Source organism: Cherax quadricarinatus, chromosome 61 (genome assembly GCF_038502225.1).
Source record: "Cherax quadricarinatus isolate ZL_2023a chromosome 61, ASM3850222v1, whole genome shotgun sequence".
Classification (NCBI taxonomy): domain Eukaryota; kingdom Metazoa; phylum Arthropoda; class Malacostraca; order Decapoda; family Parastacidae; genus Cherax; species Cherax quadricarinatus.
This window is the reverse complement of record NC_091352.1, coordinates 15,994,601-16,014,898: the sequence shown is the minus strand read 5'-3', so window position 1 is coordinate 16,014,898 and position 20,298 is coordinate 15,994,601. Positions and strand designations below refer to the sequence as shown.

Below are 20,298 nucleotides of genomic sequence, written 5' to 3'. Positions count from 1 at the left end.
ATGGGTCGATAGTGGGAGGTTTCATGTCCCGTAGTGCCTGGTTTGCGGAAAGGGAGAACAATGGCGGATTTCCACAGCTGTGGAAGAACTCCTTGTGACCAAATAAGATTGTAAAGGTGTAATAGGACTGCAAGGGCTGACTGATGTAAATGTTGTAGCATACGAATATGAATGTCGTTGGGCCCAGCTGCCGATGATCGACAAGCTGAGAGTGTTGCCTCCAGTTCTTGAAGTGTAAAAGGCACATTATACTGTTCTTCTCTGAGAGAAGAAAAGTCCAAGGGTGCTAACTCTCTGGCAGACTTTGAGGAAAGAAATGAGGGGCATAGATGGGGTCCCTGAGAAATACGGACCAGATGATTGCCAATTTCATTGGCAACATCTAGTGGGTTTGCTATATCAACACCGGCAACCCGCAGAACAGGAGCCGGGTCAGGAGAATATTTACCACTCAGTTTTCGTACTTTTTTCCAGACTGCACTCAGAGGAAGCAGAGGTGATGGTGGAGACAATCTCGCCAGCAAGTGCGTTTAGCGTCACGGATGACACGGCGAGCGATCGCACGCTTCTGTTTAAAATCAAGGAGTCGCTCTGTGGTTCTATTGTACCGGTACCTGCCCCATGCAGCGCGTTTCAAACGTACTGCACGAGCACAAGCAGGAGACCACCAAGGCACGCATTTCTGAGAATGCCTGCCCGAAGTTTGGGGTATAGAATGAGAAGCTGCGGTGAAAACGGAGGACGAGAAGAGGTGTAAAAGCTCATCGATGGAGGACGAAGAAGGAACCTCTTTAAAAACAGTCAGGTGTGAGTAAAGGTTCCAATTTGCCCGATTAAATTGCCAGCGTGGGGTGCGAAGAGGTGGCGAATATGAAGGGGAAGTAAGAATGATTGGGAAATGATCACTGTCATGTAAGTCCGGGAGAACAGACCAAGTAAAGTCTAATGCGGCGGAGGAAGAGCAAACTGAGAGATCGATGCAAGAGAGAGTATGAGTCCGAGGATCAAAATGGGTGTGAGTACCTGTATTTAAAACATGGAGGGGGTGATTGGCAAGAAAAGCCTCTAACTGAATTCCACGGGAATCACAGTGAGACCCTCCCCAGAGGAAATGGTGGGCATTAAAATCACCAAGTAACAGAATCGGTGGCGGTAATGACGAAACAAGGAAGGCAAAATCCGGAATAGATAATGCCCGAGAAGGAGAGAGATATAAAGAACAGAGCGTATACCACCTATGTAAGTGGATACGGGCTGCTGTGTAATGCAGCGAAGTATGAACAAATAGCTGATGGTACGGAATATCAGTGCGGAGAAGAAGGGCACTTTCATTAAAGGTCCCATCAGGAAAAGGATCTGAAGAATACAATAAATTATAGCCTGAGATGTGAGAAATAACAGCAGAGTGTAATTTTGGTTCCTGTAAGCAAACACCAACAGGGGCAAACTGGGAGAGTAACATCTGAAGCTCACCCCGATTACCCCTGAGGCCGCGTATATTCCACTGTAAAAAGGCCATGATTGGCAATGATAAAGATACTTGAAATCCGCAGGTAAGGGTTCCTACGGACTAGAAGGGTTAGAAAAGTCCACATGCGGAGGCAGTGGAAAATGTTCAAGCAGCGAAGGAACGGTGCGCTGTGAAGAAAGGAGTTGCGCAGATGGAGCAGAGGAGAGAGGAAGAGCGGAAGGTGGATCAGTGTCCATTGATGGTTTGGTCTCTGCAATATATTCAGAGATTGCTTCAAGTGTTTCGGAATTCAGAGATGTCGTATGGGAGACAATATTGGGAATGGTAGGGGGAGGATGAGTAAAGATTGGAACTGTATTGGACTGTACCAAGGTAGGGGGGGGCGAAAGGGTGGAGGGAACTGGAAAGGTGGCAGGGGACAGAAGAGACAGGAACCTGGAGGGGCAGAAGAGGAAGAAACTGGGAGGGAACAGGGGAGGAAGGTACATTACGAGGAGGAGGGTGAACCTCTGCATTAACTAATCAAAAAGAAGCGCTAAGCCACAAGGGCTATACAGCGCTGCAGGGTAGGGAAGGAAGCAAGGGAATTGGATGGCAGAAGGGAGGGGGGATGATCAGCAGGTTACAGAAAACAGCGGGGCAGGGGATAGTACGGGGGTAGAGGGTAGCAAGAGATACAAGTAGAAAGGGCTGAAAGTATCAAAATTTGTGGAGTAAGTCAGTCGTTGTCAAAAAGTCAATGAGAGAGTCCGGATGAAAGGTGGGTCCATCAGCGAGAAGGGAAGGTAAAGAGAGAGCAGCGGGGCGAAGACGACGACAGAGGTAAATTCTGCGTGCTCGTTGATAAAGTGGGCAGTCCAACAGAATGTGGCTGACTGATAATGGAGCTTGGCAATTCTCACAGAGAGGAGCAAGACGCCTCTCCATGAGATATCCATGAGTAAGACGAGTATGGCCAATGCGAAGACGGGAGAGAGTAGTCTCCCAACCTCGACACTGGTGATAAGAAGACGGCCAGTAACCTATACTCGGTTTAATAGACTGAAGTTTGTTGCCGAGCATAGTAGACCAACGTTGTTGCCAACGGGTGTGAAGGTGGGAAGATATTACAGCAAAATAGTCCGTACATGGAATACCTCTATAAGAAACTGGTAGGTCATGTACTGCTGACCGCGCAGCAGTGTCTGCCTGTTCATTGCCCTGTACGTCAACATGACCAGGGACCCAACAAAAAACAATATCTTTATGCTTAGTAAAGATGCGGCGTAGCCAAAGTTGGATACGGAGGACTAAGGGGTGAGGTGTATCAAATTTTTGTATAGCCTGTAAAGCACTAAGGGAGTCTGAGACAACCACAAATGATGACACAGGCATAGATGCAATACGGATAAGTGCTGTAAGGATGGCATATAATTCAGCAGTAAAAATACTAGCTGAAGATAGTAAATGCCCTTGTACGACGCTGTCCGGAAACACTGCTGCGAATCCTACGCCGTCAGAAGACTTAGAGCCATCTGTGTACACAGCAATGGCATGAGAATGAGAGTGAAAGTGGTCAAGAAAAAGAGAGCGGGAAGCGACCGTAGACAGTTGGGCTTTCGAGCAAGGGAGGGAGAAAGAACAGACTCGAACAGCTGGAACTTCCCAGGGGGGTAGGGAAAAGTGTGATGCTACATGTACATAGAAAGGTGGTAGTTGAAGAGAAGACAAGAGCGAATGAAGGCGAAGAGAGAAGGGACGGAGTAAGCAGGGGCGGCGAACAAATAAAGAATGTCTACTAATATCAGTGACCATTCTATAAATGGAAGGATTGCGGAGATCATGAGAGCGTACATAGTAGCGCAGGCAATGGGCATCACGGCGATCGGATAAGGATGGAACGTTCGCTTCTGCATAGAGGCTTTCGACAGGGGAAGAGCGAAAAGCACCAAGGCATAAACGTAATCCTTGGTGATGAATGGGGTTAAGGCTAGAGAGAGTAGCAGGAGATGCCGCTGAATAGATCTGGTCACCATAATCAAGTTTCGATAAAATAAGGGTGGAATGTAGGTGAAGGAGGGTTCGACGATCAGCTCCCCACGAAAGATGAGCAAGGGTTTTAAGAAGGTTCAGCCGGCTGTGACAAGTTGCCTTCAGAGAGGTAATGTGAGGTTTCCAGGATAACCTACGATCAAAGAGGAGGCCCAGAAACTTGACTGTATCACGTTCAGGGATACGTGAGCCATAGAGGTACAAAGGATGATCAGAGATGACAGAGCGTCTAGTGAAAGTGATTTGGTGGGTTTTAGTGCTGGAAAATTTAAACCCATGTGTGGTGGCCCAATTGGAAACACGGTCGACTGCATGCTGGAGAGAAACTGTAAGGAGGTGACAGTCAGCGCCTGCACAGGCAATAGCGAAGTCATCAACATAGAGTGATGACCAAATATTTGATGGAAGACTAGAGGCCAAATCATTAATAGCAAGGAGAAAAAGTGTTGTGCTCAGAACACATCCCTGGGGGACACCTTCAGCTTGGATAAAGTCCGGGGAGAGCACATTATTAACCCGAACACGGAAATGCCTGTCAGTTAAAAAGTTCTTAAGGAAGGATGGTAGATTGCCTCGAAGGCCTAAGGAGTGGGCTTGGGCTAAAATATTATACCTCCAAGTTGTGTCATATGCCTTCTCAAGATCAAAAAATATGGCAATAACTGAGTGGTTATTCGCAAAGGCATTACGAACATACGTATCCAAGCGCAGTAAGGGGTCTATGGTAGAACGTCCCTTACGAAAGCCATATTGACGAGTGGAGAGACTGTTGTGTGTCTCTAAATACCACACTAAACGTCTATTTACTAGACGTTCCATTACTTTGCAAACTGCACTGGTAAGAGCAATGGGACGATAGTGGGAGGTTTCATGTCCCGTAGTGCCTGGTTTGCGGAAAGGGAGAACAATGGCGGATTTCCACAGCTGTGGAAGAACTCCTTGTGACCAAATAAGATTGTAAAGGCGTAATAGGACTGCAAGGGCTGACTGATGTAAATGTTGTAGCATACGAATATGAATGTCGTCGGGCCCAGCTGCCGATGATCGACAAGCTGAGAGTGTTGCCTCCAGTTCTTGAAGTGTAAAAGGCACATTATACTGTTCTTCTCTGAGAGAAGAAAAGTCCAAGGGTGCTAACTCTCTGGCAGACTTTGAGGAAAGAAATGAGGGGCATAGATGGAGTCCCTGAGAAATACGGACCAGATGATTGCCAATTTCATTGGCAACATCTAGTGGGTTTGCTATATCAACACCGGCAACCCGCAGAACAGGAGCCGGGTCAGGAGAATATTTACCACTCAGTTTTCGTACTTTTTTCCAGACTGCACTCATAGAGGAAGCAGAGGTGATGGTGGAGACATAATCTCGCCAGCAAGTGCGTTTAGCGTCACGGATGACACGGCGAGCGATCGCACGCTTCTGTTTAAAATCAAGGAGTCGCTCTGTGGTTCTATTGTACCGGTACCTGCCCCATGCAGCGCGTTTCAAACGTACTGCACGAGCACAAGCAGGAGACCACCAAGGCACGCATTTCTGAGAATGCCTGCTCGAAGTTTGGGGTATAGAATGAGAAGCTGCGGTGAAAACGGAGGATGAGAAGAGGTGTAAAAGCTCATCGATGGAGGACGAAGAAGGAACCTCTTTAAAAACAGTCAGGTGTGAGTAAAGGTTCCAATTTGCCCGATTAAATTGCCAGCGTGGGGTGCGAAGAGGTGGCGAATATGAAGGGGAAGTAAGAATGATTGGGAAATGATCACTGTCATGTAAGTCCGGGAGAACAGACCAAGTAAAGTCTAATGCGGCGGAGGAAGAGCAAACTGAGAGATCGATGCAAGAGAGAGTATGAGTCCGAGGATCAAAATGGGTGTGAGTACCTGTATTTAAAACATGGAGGGGGTGGGTGGCAAGAAAAGCCTCTAACTGAATTCCACGGGAATCACAGTGAGACCCTCCCCAGAGGAAATGGTGGGCATTAAAATCACCAAGTAACAGAATTGGTGGCGGTAATGACGAAACAAGGAAGGCAAAATCCGGAATAGATAATGCCCGAGAAGGAGAGAGATATAAAGAACAGAGCGTATACCACCTATGTAAGTGGATACGGGCTGCTGTGTAATGCAGCGAAGTATGAACAAATAGCTGATGGTACGGAATATCAGTGCGGAGAAGAAGGGCACTTTCATTAAAGGTCCCATCAGGAAAAGGATCTGAAGAATACAATAAATTATAGCCTGAGATGTGAGAAATAACAGCAGAGTGTAATTTTGGTTCCTGTAAGCAAACACCAACAGGGGCAAACTGGGAGAGTAACATCTGAAGCTCACCCCGATTACCCCTGAGGCCACGTATATTCCACTGTAAAAAGGCCATGAATGGCAATGATAAAGATACTTGAAATCCGCAGGTAAGGGTTCCTACGGACTAGGAGGGTTAGAAAAGTCCACATGCGGAGGCAGTGGAAAATGTTCAAGCAGCGAAGGAACGGTGCGCTGTGAAGAAAGGAGTTGCGCAGATGGAGCAGAGGAGAGAGAAAGAGCGGAAGGTGGATCAGTGTCCATTGATGGTTTGGTCTCTGCAATATATTCAGAGATTGCTTCAAGTGTTTCAGAATTCAGAGATGTCGTATGGGAGACAATATTGGGAATGGTAGGGGGAGGATGAGTAAAGATTGGAACTGTATTGGACTGTACCAAGGTAGGGGGGGGGCGAAAGGGTGGAGGGAACTGGAGAAGCGTGGCAGGGGACAGAAGAGACAGGAACCTGGGAGGTGGCAGAAGAGGAAGAAACTTGGGAGGGAACAGGGGAGGAAGGTACATTACGAGGAGGAGGGTGAACCTCTGCACTTGTAACTGAGCCAGTGAGAGGGGAAGAACTAGGGACAGAGACAGGGAGGGTAAAATGAGGAGGTGGAAGATGGGTAGGAGGTGTTACCGGACCTTTTTTTGACTTTTGAGAAGTAGAGGGACGATTGGGAAGAGGTGTCGTACGAGGTCTCGTCGACACTGAGGCTTGTAAGAGAGAACTCGAAGAAGCGAGATTAGACTGAGGCGTTGAAGTAGGGACGTCTGAGCCGAGGACAGCAAAAGGATTAGATACAGGAGTGATTATGGGAGAGGTAACCACAGAGGTGGGTGTAGAAGATGGGATACCAGAAGTGGGGGGACGTTTTGAAACACGGGAATAAGAAACACGTGGGAGTCTCCCTTGGAGGCGGAGATGAGAAACTGCCATGGCATAAGGGAGACCTTCTGTCTCTTTGAGGTAACGGATTTCCCGCTCGTTTAAATAGACCTGACAACGGCGAGAGTACGAAGGGTGAGCCTCATGACAGTTAAGGCAAGAGGGAGATCGATTGCAAGACGTATTAGAATGGTCATCGGCACCACAGACTGGGCATTCGGCGATAGATCTGCAATATTTCGCTGGATGGCCAAATCGCCAGCAATTTCTACACTGTTGTGGTGTAGGGATCACCTTTCGAACTTGTAACCGATGTCCTGCTATATAAACGGAGGATGGGAGTTCTCGGCTGTCAAAAGTTAAACGAGCCACATTGCTAGGGTATCGTCTCCGCCCACGGGCAGGAAGAACGTAAGTGTCTACCTTGAGGATTGGGAGATCTTGGAGTTCCAGCTGTTCTAGAATGTCGGTGCCACATGTCTGGAAATTTTGTTGAACTATGGTATGGGGCAGAATAACGGTACCACTACAAGAATTGAGGGAATGATGTTTTTCAAGGGTGACAGGAACAGTATCTATATGGGTAAGACGAGAGAGCTCACGAGCCTGGGTAGCATTCTGTACGGTAATGATGCGCGTACCGCTCTTAAGAGCATGAAAAGAAATATCTTTACCAACATGGCGTAGGAGTGCCTTGCCAATACTATGGTCAGAAAGATAGGCAGTAGAGGAAGTTGGTCGTAAAGTGAAGAATTTAGTCCACTGTTCAGTCTGAAACTGAGCGTGGAAAGGTAGTGAAGGACGTGTCGATCGTTTCTGAGAAGAACGAGAAGGTGAAGGTGGAGAAGTATCATCAGCAGGTAATTGTCGTTGACGTTTAGGCGTGGGACCAGAGTTGGTCCGACGTGGAACGGGTCGGCGATTTGAAAATTGCCGCACCGTAGAGGGAGAGGCCGGAAGCATAGTCAGAGGAGAGCGAAGGTCTGATAAATCGAAGGAGTCAGTCGAGGCCTCAGTACCTGAAGCGGGTGAGGAAACAGCACCGGCAATAGGTACAGAGGCATGAGGAATGTCTGAAGAGTGGTCCAAAGACGAGGCGGGGTCAGAACGGGGTGCGGTATCAAGAAGGGGCCCGGGGGTACCAGGTTCATGGACTAGGGCTGCCATGGTTAGGTTACTTCTTTCTTTTTGTTTTTAAGAAAAAAAAAGAAAGAAAAGAAAAATAAAAAAAAAGAAAAAAAAAGGGGGGACCGGGGAGGGATAGTTCCTAGGAGGGATGAAAGGGCCAGAAATCTCCCTCCGCGCCCAAGAGGACTCGACACCGCTAGTAGCGCAGATGCAGCATGGAACCCGTGCCATACCCTACCCTTCATGCCAGTAAACCAGCAATCTGGGATAGCAACCTCACATCTGCCGAGCTACCTCGGTGGACAAAAGAGAGGGCGGCCGGATATCCGCCACAAAGCATACCTCCTTCAGCCACCACCCCCGGAATCCGAAAGGTGGCTTCCAGAGCTACACCCGTCGCCCAAAAGACACCCAAAGCTACTCCGGGATACCGGAGAGGGATCGGGACATCCCTAGGCAATCCAGATTCCACGGCAAACTACGCCACCGCCAAGAAACCTCAACGGAATGGGATGGACCCCTGTGTCCTTTCTCCTACCTAGGAACTAGCGTGCCTGTGGGAGAAATCCCAAAGGACAAAAAGAGGAAGGGCAAAAGGGAGGAGTGGGGAGGAGGAGGAGGAAAGGAAAAAGGGGAGGATGGGGAGGATGGGATAGGGGAGGGGAGATTGGGGGGTAATTAGGTTCGGTCTGAGGAAGAAGACCGATAGGTCTAATTCCTCAGACCAAGAGCCTCTTCACCACGCCAAGGAGCCCCCCTTGAAGAGAAGGGTTTCAAGTTTTCGGTATTACTCGTCTTAAATAGGATATTTACTTTAATCGACCTCGTAACTTATTTCCTTATGATAATTACATTTTGGAGAATCTTATTCTTCGTGGCTATCAGACCAAACGGTTTAAAATTTAAAGTAAAATTTTACACAGTTCTTTAGCAAGTTTGCCTATCTCTTCCATATGGGTCGCATTACATAGGAAATACCTGGAGGTTTAACATTTCCTTAGTGGGTGCAGGAGTGTGTCCGTGTTAGTGCTTGATTACTCGACCTTCATTTTTAGAGGAGGCTGTTCAATATCTTTGGATTAACACATTGTGTATTTTTTTTCTACACTGAAACCTGTTAATTCCTTTCACTTAATTGACCCAGAATGTACGCAGTGTCTTTGAACACTGATGACCAACATCCACTGGTATATCAGCTTTTTAACCAGAGAATGGTGGTACCTTAGGCTATGAATTGTGCACAATCCAGCAGTGCTCTCCGATCTTTTTCCAAGACTCTACACCACTGCATGACCCTTTCGGGTTCAACAATTTGATTATCCACCTGACCGAGAAATGCTAGCCTCCACCCCCAGGAAAAACAGAGGTGGCCATTATCCTCTTGTGCACTTAGTAAAAAAAAATAATCAAAATTTATCCTTACGCTAGGCTTAAAGCCACCAGACCATAGACTCCAACTTCCACGGCAGAGGACAAACCAGAGTGAAAAAATCCCGCTGACTCAAGGAGTCAATCACTATGCAAGTTCGGAAAAACATACCATCTGAAGTCCAGATGCATATAAGGAACAAATTATACTCGAGAGCGCTTTCTTAAGAACACTGATAGGTCAGGCTCTTCGTTTAGGATGCTTACATCCATATCGGTAAGACCTCCAAACGAACAATTTTGGCTCGACACGGCCAAAAATATATAGAGTTGATCACCCAGAAGGAATGGGCAGAGTAGCTCCCATACTAGGTCAGTAAGATTTAAAACCTAATCTGATGAGGTGTGCAAGGAGCATCGTCGGGTAGCCCTGCAACCTCACTACTGATCGTCACAGCCTGCAGGTAATTGACAGCAGGACGTACCAAGATTCCCACGCACTCTGGCATCATCCAGGGGCACAGGGGCGTAAGGGCGTAAGAAGCAAATTAGTACACAGAACTCCGTTGTCCCAAGTGGTTTCGTAAACAGAACAGGACTGTCTTCAGTACTAGGCTTAATACTCCGATAGTAACATGACAGGGGAGGGCTATAGTCTTTCCTTCCTACTAACTAGTATAGAGGAGAGGCTATTAATCCCGCTTTACCTTGTAGCCTGGACCTTTGTCATGTAGGGGGGGGGTAATGATTAGGGGGATATGGGAGTAAGAGGGTATGTATAGGCAGGGGATAGGCAGGCGAAGTGGTAGGAGAGATGATTAGCGGAGGTTGGTAGGTAATGTGAGGTCACTGGTGACTACAACTTCACCTCTCATTACTCTACCCACCACTCCACACTCCTCACCCTCTCACTACTTTAACTGAAATAAACTAATGAATAACGGACTGAATATTACTATTCTACTCAAACACCGTTTATTATTAAGTCTTTGTACAATAATATATTTGGGAACAGAACATTGTGGTTTAGACAAATGGGGTGGTACATATAAGCAGTGAGACAGGGAACACAACTTGACTAAAATGAATGTAACTTACAATATAGTACAGAGGACAGTTCACTACAGGAACTAAGCCACAGGTCCCAAGACCTACACAGCACGAGTACTACTCCAAGCCAGTACTCTGCCCAATGTCTCCAACAGTCTCTCCTCCCGAGACTCTCCAGCTCAGCCCTGCTCCCAGGCCAGAGCTCGGCCCGAATCTCCCCTGCTCAGCTGTTCCTTGGGCTTATTTTGTCCCGAGAGCACCCCCCACAACCACGTGTACGACCTGACGCCTAGGTCTGACGCCGTCAAGAATAAAAGACCTCAGACGTGGGCGTGGCTGACAGACGTTTGCCAAGGCAAGGTGTGACCATATAATTGATTAAATTAGGTCTCCCCAGACACCTCACAAGCCCAGCTGAACTACATCACACCTTTATCATAGATTCAGCCTGCCAAGCGTAAAGTTATTCACAGGCCCAGAAGGGCTAGAGGGGAGACAGGTCCTTATGTGAACAGTCTTAATGAAAGCCACTTTCGAGGCCTGAGAACCAAACCTCTTTGGACGGCTGGCTGATGACTAGAGGTATTTGACTTTCCCCTGTCGAACTGAACATCGTGACTAAACAGGACCGGCTCTCCAGATTTCTGCGAATGCTCTCACTTTTCCCCATTCGTAGCACCTGTGGACGACTCAGACCACCAAGGCTAGAAGCAGAGGACTGGTGCTCCTAGGTATGCTTAGAGGTCTTTAGTTTTGAGTCTGGTCCTTCCCATTATGAAAGACATAAGCAACCTTCGCTGTGGCAGCCAACACGGCCCCCAGAGGGGCGGCGAACCACAGGCCCAGAGTTAGCAACTGTCCAGGACCAACTGAAGTTCGTGACCCTGACCAGGCACTCCAGAGATGGTCCTAACAGGTGGTGGTAGTGGAAGCCCCTTCACGGGAATAGTGACCTTTAAGATGCTCCCTCTCCATGCTTCCACCAGGCAGCATTCCATGACAGATGCACCTCAGTGGATGCTATAAAGAGCTAACCTCCAGGCAACCAGAAGATAAGACGGACAGAATGGATCAGTGGTTGCCTGGATATTTGGTTGGGCCACCGGTAAGGTACTCAAAGGCTGAACAGGAAGTGCCCCCCTGAGAAAGGGAAGGATTTTTCCAGCGAGGACCCCTATTTCCCAAAGCATCTGGGCTCCTGATTATATTCTGCTTTAATGTCCTACAATCCTACGAGGAAAACGAAAGACTGCCACTGCAGGGCAGTCTGTGCACAGCATAATCCTAAAACAAACTTGGCAAAATTGCAGCTATACAGACCAAAACAAATCTTAATCCTCTATTAAACAAGGCAAAATCAGTGATGGAAATTTGGGTTAATCATTAAAGACAGTTATTTAAGGAAACTCACTCAATACAGGAAAATTATGACTTTCCTTGCTCGTTAACAATGAACATCTTTTCCCGAGTAAAGTATACCAGAATTGATGGTTTGAAACTGATCCTAAGGTATTCTTCAGCTATCTCAATACCAACATTACCACTCCATTCTCCCCCCCCCCCCCCGGCAACGGCCGTTTTAATTGGGAAATTTGTATCCGCACAGGGAGCCCAGTCCCTGAACCCATTATGTTCCTCCGGTCAACTATCCCACAGGACGAGTATGGTATGCATATTAGTTTAAAAAAAAAAAAAAAGGCACAATACCGTGACTGGAACGATGCACAAATAACCCGCACATAGAAGAGGAGCTTACGACGACGTTTCGGTCCGACTTGAACCATTTATAAAGTCTCACTAACCTCTCATTAGTGTGACTTTGTAAATGGTACAAGTCGGACCGATACGTCGTCGTAAGCTCCTCTCTTCTATGTGCGGGTTATTTGTATATAGCAAGTAACTTTTTAAATACATCTGCATCTAAAGTTCGAAGCTAATAGAGACTACAGTACTTTGGGGGGGGGGGGGGGCGGGCACACACACACACACACACACACACACACACACACACACACACACACACACACACACACACACACACACACACACACACACACACACACACACACACACACACACACACACACACACACACACACACACACACACACACACACACACACACACACACACACACACACACACACACACACAAATGGTATCTACAGTCCTAATTATCCTTCCTTGAAAATTACAAGTAATTAGAGGAGTTCCCAAATTGCCACAAGTTTTAGAACAAAATATTCACAGCTTTATGAAAAATTCCTTCCTGATCAAACCCCATTTCAAATTTTAATGGAAAACGGCAAGCTGGATCGATCCTGCGAAATGCCCCCTCCCCCCGAGACTAGCCTAAAAGTTCAAATTTTACTTTAAAGTTCACTTGCTCCATGAGGGTTATTCAGCATTGTAATGAACTGTATTAACTAATGTGAATCTTCCCGTGTAGAAATCTACCAGCAGCCTCAGAATAGGACACCAGATTCACAAAAATACTACAGGGTTTATAACACTTCTAAAATGCCCACTTAAACACAATAAAAGCCAGTAATCTAGTCAGCGAGAAAAATTTTAAGTTTCACACTTAGGACTGGAGTACCTCTTGGTGGCTGTCTCAATCTACAACTTGCTGCATGGCAACTTACAGGGAGTGTATGGTGCGTGAGGTGGATGGGTTGGGGACAATACCCAGAGCCACGGAGAGTGCCGCTGCTGCTTGCACACTGGGCAGGAACTGGCTGACCTCGTAACTGCTAAGACAGGTCTCCATTACGTACCTAGACACGCTCACCACCCGCCTGAGGCACAAAGTGGACAAGTCAGTGGTCAGGTCAATGAATTTCCACTAGTATAATTGAAGTGCGACTAAGTTCAGCTGCTCGTTCACAAAGCACAAGTTTAGCTCATAAAGGCGAGCGAGAACTGTTACAATTATACGCAAAACTACTGATCTTGAAGCTAGAACATTAACACAAACTACATTCCACAAGGTGACTCCATTTTGGGCTCGCTCATCTTTGGGAACCAACGTTAAACAATATCAAGTTGCGAGACAACCATAAATAAAAGTGCTAAAACAAAATATGTTAAGGTATTAGACGTCAGAGTTGACGCAGTTTATCATACCATGCTAAGACTACTTCCAAACTAAGCTCACCTGTCCATCATGCCTGTCTGTGCCGCCTTCATCGCCAGGTGGTCGAGGAAATACCAGCTGGTGGGGCCGTATAACGCAAACCTGTAGATGGTAAAAAAAAAAAAAAAACCATCGCTCAAGTCAACCACTTAGCTGAAGATGTTTTTTAAGCAATCACACCACCACCACCACTGCTTCAGTTTTTCCTTCCCTACCTTATTAAACATTTTCGGTCTGCCTCCACACCACAGATTTCAATTATTACAAAACCAATACTGCTGTAAGCAGAAAATTTTCAACTTACTCAAGTTTGGACAGGATGAGGACTTCCATGCGCCGGAAGTGGTGATGGCGGTACACTCCGCCACATATGGAGACCAACTCACTGATCCCAGGTACAACACTTTCTTCCTGAAACGAGTATATATACCAGACATTACACGTTAAGTAAAACTCGGCTGATAGGGAAGTAATTTAAATTATAAACAGATGCACATCTCAATACAGGTAAACAGGTGCGCAAGAAATACCGAGGACCGATGGAATGACATCTTTTAAAATCCGCTAATGTGGCTACTAGCATTTCCTAATACCCTTCCAGGTCTACGGCACAATTAAACCAGTTTGTGCCAAACACTAATTTTAAAAATACTAATGTCAGTTTCTACCGCATAGATCACGCATTTGACCAGAAAATAGCCGTACAGAAGTAACCATAATCCTCCAAGCAAACCAGCGAAGTCGCAGTTCACCCTAGTCACGTATCAGTAACTTTTTACTATAAAAATTACAAAATGCAGTCTTCTTTAAACGAGATGCAGTATCAACAGCTACAAGTTATTTCCCTAGTTCCAGCTTCCTCTCGGCTGGATACAAGGATTCGATGCACTTTTTTGGAGAACTAGTACAAGGCCATTCAACAGGCAGACTCCATATTTCTCTCAGCTATTAGGGGAAATCACCAGCAGAAATGACAAGCGAAGTAACGCCTGCTTCCACGATGGGCACTACTGCAGGCAAACAGACAATTACTGTTAGAGGATCTCCAAGTGATCAGGATATACTCCATTGTATTTTAGCATAAACATTTCAAATATTAAATACAAACTGATGCAGTGAAGTCATACAAATTTCTACTTTATTAATTACAGAGACGCCAGGCAAGACACCCAGAGACAAGGGATCTTTGAATGTTCACGCATCTGTATATCCAACAATCTCAACCAGAAAAGCTGTTTACAACAGCTGAACCTCTTACCACGAAACTTCATCGCTAACCTACATAACAGACTGTGATGAATAGTTTGAAAACCGAAAAGTTGAAGATTGAGACACTTATGCAACATGGGAATCTTCATTGAGGAAGCGTTTTGCCACAGTGGCTTCATCAGTCCAGTACAAAGCAGAAAGGTGTAAGGGGAGGAGTAAAGGTAATCAGTACTTCAGCCTGGAGTCTGTGTTCAGTCTATCAGTCTTGTACAATGTACAGCACAAGGCCGTAGACATGGCTTGTATACTGTAGTCAGGCGAGGCGAAGCAGGAGGCGGTGTCATAGTGGTACCATCCACTAGTCTAAGTAGGTCTTCGTCCTAAGGTTGGATAAGTTTAGAAAAATTCTTTGTATCAAGATTCCATGATGCAGTATCTGACAGTTGTGATGAATGTTTGAAAACCGACAAGTTAAAGATTGAGACTTGTGCCACATATGGGAATCTTCATTGAGGAAAAGTTTAGCCACACAAGGGCGAAACGTTTTCTCAATGAAGATACCATATGTTGCACAAATGTCTCAATCTTCACATAACAGACCTACTGGCCCATGCCAGGAGGATCCTTCTCAAACATTCTTTTCCAGCTAAACATTCCTCACTTGACCCTTTATGTCACTACGCTCATATACGCACGTCCTTTCCATAAGTAGTTGTGAGAGACTTTAAAAGGCCCCCCTGCGTGGGCGAAACTTTGTCAATAAAAGATCACATGCTGGAAATATAAACATAAGCAGTATAATGTGATCCTGTATTAAAGTTTCGCCCACACAGTGGGCTTTATCAAGTCAAAGATCTACCTGGGTGAAAGATACGTGTATTTGTCTCCTTCCCTGATCGCGCACATTGTTCTAAAATAAAGAGCCTAATGTTTGGCCAGTAGGCCACCTGCATTATCTCGACCTCAAGACTTACGAGAGTACTGATAAAGGACTTCCTGCATTTAGTGTTATCACCACTTAATAGCAATAGTTTGTCAATGCTAGTTAAAGAGCTCATGCTGAGAGGAAATAACCTACCAGGTACTACTTGGAAATTTGAATTCCATCAACCATAATATAACAATAATAGTCCCCCACTAGAATACCTACACTAAGCGAGGTGAAATCAGGACCACCGTCAGTAACATCAGCCGGTTGCCTAGTAGTCTCTCGCGCAGTCTAGAGCTCACTGCCATGAATTATGTTCGCGCAGTGATCTTCTGAAGTGGTTTCCGCAGGTTGGTGCCTCGATAGACAAGTTGCATAGAAGAGCAAAAGAATGAAAAGGTTAACTACCCATTTAAAAACCACTGCCAGTCACTAGTCCTCCATTCCAACAAATTTAACAAGTACCAACTTTCCCATGAACCACCCTCTTACCATACCTGGGGTACAACGTAATGATGGCATGCCAAATCAAGTGAAGAGGTTGCTGGCTTCGTAGTTTAGGATGTTCAAACTATGCCATGCTGAAATGACCCAGCGTCCGGTCAGATTAGATCAAAAACTATGTAACTTCAATATTTAAAATCCTTACTAAAATTTAGTTTTTAATTAACCGGAAGAGCTATTAAATGAAGCTAATCAGACCGACGCCTTAGTGACTTCAAATGGTGCAACACACCATTCTCACCAACAGTGGACATCTGACGTACCTACCATCTTGCCTGCAATGAAGAGCGTTGCCACAACCAGCAGCTGAAAACAATCTTGGGCCAAGGGAGTCACTGCCAGAAAGCGGTCGACCAGGTTGACGGCCACGAACACAGTTTCTGGGCCAAACTTGAGCTGATTGTTGACCTTGATAAGCCAGTGGACCAAGGTGCACCGCATGTTTTCTGTAACCTGAAGTACAGTACTTCCATTAATAGGGTAAAAGAAATACTACATTACACTAAGAATGTATTATACATCCAAGATTAGAAACACGGCTCATCAAATTCGTGACAAACCTGTTGCTGTGTAAATATAATTAGCTAAGTTGATATTTGATGAAACAGTTTGCATAATAGCCCAGGATTATAGTTAATTGGCTATCAACTCCGGACCTCTCAAGAGTAGTTACTAGATCAGTAGTTATAGTATGAATAATCCACATCAGCTCCGCAGCTGATGTGGAAGAATATTACAATAACCTACTACAGACCTATAATCAGCCAAGAGCCACCACTGGCCATTCAACGAAAACTGAAAGCACTGATAAAACAAACTCGACTCCATCATATAGAAGGTAGGGGGGAGGGAGAGGTCTGAACATCAGCACATCACAAAGTCGGAAGAGAAAGGTAAACCTTCGGAACAAGGGGCCTATAAATCACCTGCACCCTACCCGGAACATCCCTCTTGACCATCAGACCTAACTCGTCAAGTCTTCGCAAGAACCGCTGTGAAGACACCAGGAGTGCAAGAGCGTCATTAAACTAAAAGCCGAGTGAACTGAACTTCGGTAGTCACTGACATTCCTGTATTGGCTGTAGACAAAATGATAGTTAGCTCCTGTGTAGCAGCAGCCAAGATTCTGCAACTGCTGGGCACGTAGATGAATGGTTCAGAGAACCGACACGTTGATTAATTAGACATGTGCAACTCTTGGGGATCTTTATTGAGGATACCCAATAAAGATACCCAAGAGTGGCACGTGTGTAATCAACGTGTCTGTTCTCTGAACCATTCATCTACAATCCTGTCAGACACCAACTTCTTGGGATCTTAATACTTGGGAATTCTTCGCTTGCCTAACCCTTGGGCACGACCTACTTCCACATTGGACAAATGTGACACCACCTACGACTGCTGCACCTCTCCTGATCGCGGGTTCTATCCACACCCGTGATATGGTCTGCCTACGGTATACAAGCTACTTCTCCGCAGATATGCTGTATTCTATTCAAGATTGATGGACTGACCACATCGACTCAAGGTCGAGGGACTGATTACCTCATTCTCCTCTTGTTCTTCACGTTTCTCCTTTGTATGGACTGATGAAGCCACTGTGTGGCGAAACGTTTCCTCAAAAGGATGCTGAGCTCTAGTAGGAGTGTAGTCCCCCTCCCAAGGCAGGGCAGCCTCTCAAGATCCCTTTCAAACTCCAAAACCGCATTCAGTGCAATGGTGCTTTTGTACCGTTTCACACTTTTTTTAAGAGTTAATGAAATTATTTTACGGTGCATATCTAATTTTGTTTCGTTTTTGCGATTTCTGAATTTAATTTCGATTGTGGAAGAAAGGCCATCGAGTGTTAATTCCCACTTAATTCTGGAACGAAATCTTTGCTGTTTTAGCTACTTAATGTTCGACTTTCCTCAAATTCTTACTGAACTCTCCCGACTCGGGGAAAATATTACCTTTATACAAAGCTGTACAAAATGTTAGGAAAAGTCAACTTTTGTTTCCAAAGTACTTCAAAAAAGGGTAGCAGCACACTGAAGTGCTCAATTTCTTTTAATAAAAGAGCTCGATAAAGTGATCTTTTTAAAAGGCCTAATACATGTGGGTAAAGGGGGGTGGGAGGAGCCATCCAAACTGAACATTTAAGGACAACTTTCAAGTTGTAGCTGTGGCTCCACTTCCATGGGAAGTCACACTGCATCATAGTTATATACGAAAACAATTATCGCCATAAAAGTGACTTAAGTCATGTTTCATCTACTGTACGAACCTGCGCGGCCGTACAAACTTACCCATTGCGATTACTTATTTGGATTTTTTCTTTGCATGTTACCTATATAACCATAGGCTATGTAAACAAACTAGCGCTGAATAGCTTGTGTACCTACAACACTTCCCCACACTGCGTGCACAATACAAATTACACACGGGACCAGGAGCCAAGACTCGACCCCTGCAACCACAAATAGGCGAGTACACGGGTTGTAAAATTTTAGGAAACTTTGGTAGTAACAGATTATAGAAGAGAGTTATGTTTATCTCGTGTTTCCAGTTTTTTTTTTTTTTTTTTTTTTTTTAATTTTAAAACTATTATGGGCTTGAGAGCCTGGATTCCTGAGTAAGTTTTTAAACTAATAATAGCCCTGCAGTCTAGTCCAAGCCATCCAATAACAACTATGCAATCTATTCAGTGCTTCCTTCATGCATTGCTTTTATTGAGCCTTACTCTGGCTTGTGGCTGTTGTCTAATACAAGGCCCTTCGAGCCAGCAGTTTCCTCACTTTCTATCTGAACTCTGAGCACTGCTAGTTCCATTATATATATCGCTGGACAAAGATGACACCTAGATCTTTGTATGTCCCACATGCTTAGGAACATCCACTGAATGTCAGTTTTGTCCATCTGAGTACTATCTAGTGAAGCTTTATAGAACTATTGCCACAGATTTGAGCATAGCATACAAGTAATAAACCTTAAAAACCATTTAAAGTTAAGTGCCGAGTACCAGAACTCATCATGAATCTTTCATAGAACGTGACTCACCTGAGGTTGGTCTGCCATGCATCGAGACATGTGATATCGACTTTCCATGGCCTTATTGATGGCGAATATGTCATCTGCGTACTGGATACCCAGAACAGTCTCCAGGGACGAGAGAGTAGTAACGCTAGAGTCCAAGGGTCCATCTTCGCTGAAGTCTTGATCTAGGACAGAGTCCGCCCCGAGGGATGAGCGTCGGGAATTACTGTCGTAGGCTAGTTCATCCTGAAAGTAATTGTGTTAGTACCAATCTGATGGCTGGGTCTAGGATACAAGAACAAATAGAGGGACTAAGGTTTACTAGAAAAGAGTTCTCGACAGGCTTGAGGCTCTTAAGACCGTGAGGAGGGTAAAAAGACAAGGAAATGAGGCAAAAAATTATTTGTTAAGACCATGACTAAACGGTGAACCCACAAGGGTCGTACAGCGCTGAAGGCAAGAAATACAGGGATGAGAAGAGAGGAAGTGGGTAACAACTGCAGGGAACAATCAAAGCAGGGAAGTGGTTTAAATTTTTCATCTAAAGAAAGCAAAGGGATTCTTCAGAAATTAATGGAGAAAAAAGTGCAGAAAAAACATGAGGGGGGGGGGGGGAAGGCTAAAGAATATCAGTAAGTGAGCAAGAGTGTCAGTTTGCAAGTTGAAACATTTGCTTTAAAAGTCAACTTGAGGTTACCGAACAATAATCCGGCACAGCAGCATTCCAACAAAGTTCTTATTCTGACCTAAGAAAAGGTAAAACATTTATATTAAAAAGGGATAGATAACTCATAACCAAATCTTCAACAAGAGGTCATACGACACCTGGGATATGGGAGGTAGTCAGGTTTGATCCAAGGAAGGAAACAATATCGTCAATGCTTTAGAGCACAAACGTTAAAGGATCTACTACAGGTGACCCTAATGACACTACGCGCTAAAAAAACTGATTTATGGGAGACTTCTGAAAAAAGACGGCTTCTTAAGCCCTGAAGAAGCCACTTGTGGCGAAGAGTTTTCTCTAATAAGTATCCTGAAGAGTTCTAAGTGTGTTAGGGTGTCTAAGGGAAAGCCCTCATTACGGCCTTCAGGTGTCTTACTTTAAATGTTGATGGGTTGAAGGCAGTGGGCAAATGTAAAGTTCTAGAGGGTTATTTGAGGAGATATGTGCCAGACCTTGTGTTCTTGCAGGAGCATAATTATAAATATTTAGGTGAATTGTCAATTACCGGATATGACGTGTACATGGGTTGCTCTACACGACTGAAAGGTGGTGTG

The 20,298-nt window shown here is 45.3% G+C and overlaps 2 protein-coding genes across 2 annotated transcripts in view; one reads left to right on the top strand and one right to left on the bottom strand.

Moving 5' to 3' along the window:
• LOC138854516 (uncharacterized) overlaps positions 1-20,298 on the top strand; it is a 484,295-nt gene that overhangs the window by 436,296 nt on the left and 27,701 nt on the right. The window lies entirely within an intron of this gene.
• Positions 1-20,298, bottom strand: part of LOC128699491 (cyclin-O-like) — a 36,094-nt gene that overhangs the window by 4,603 nt on the left and 11,193 nt on the right. Inside the window, exons 2-6 of the mRNA XM_070098252.1 lie at positions 19,045-19,266; positions 16,273-16,458; positions 13,669-13,775; positions 13,386-13,466; positions 12,874-13,026 (exon numbers count right to left, since the gene is read on the bottom strand). Coding sequence (XP_069954353.1) covers positions 12,874-13,026; positions 13,386-13,466; positions 13,669-13,775; positions 16,273-16,458; positions 19,045-19,266 — 749 coding nt within the window. The remainder of the gene's footprint in view (positions 1-12,873; positions 13,027-13,385; positions 13,467-13,668; positions 13,776-16,272; positions 16,459-19,044; positions 19,267-20,298) is intronic.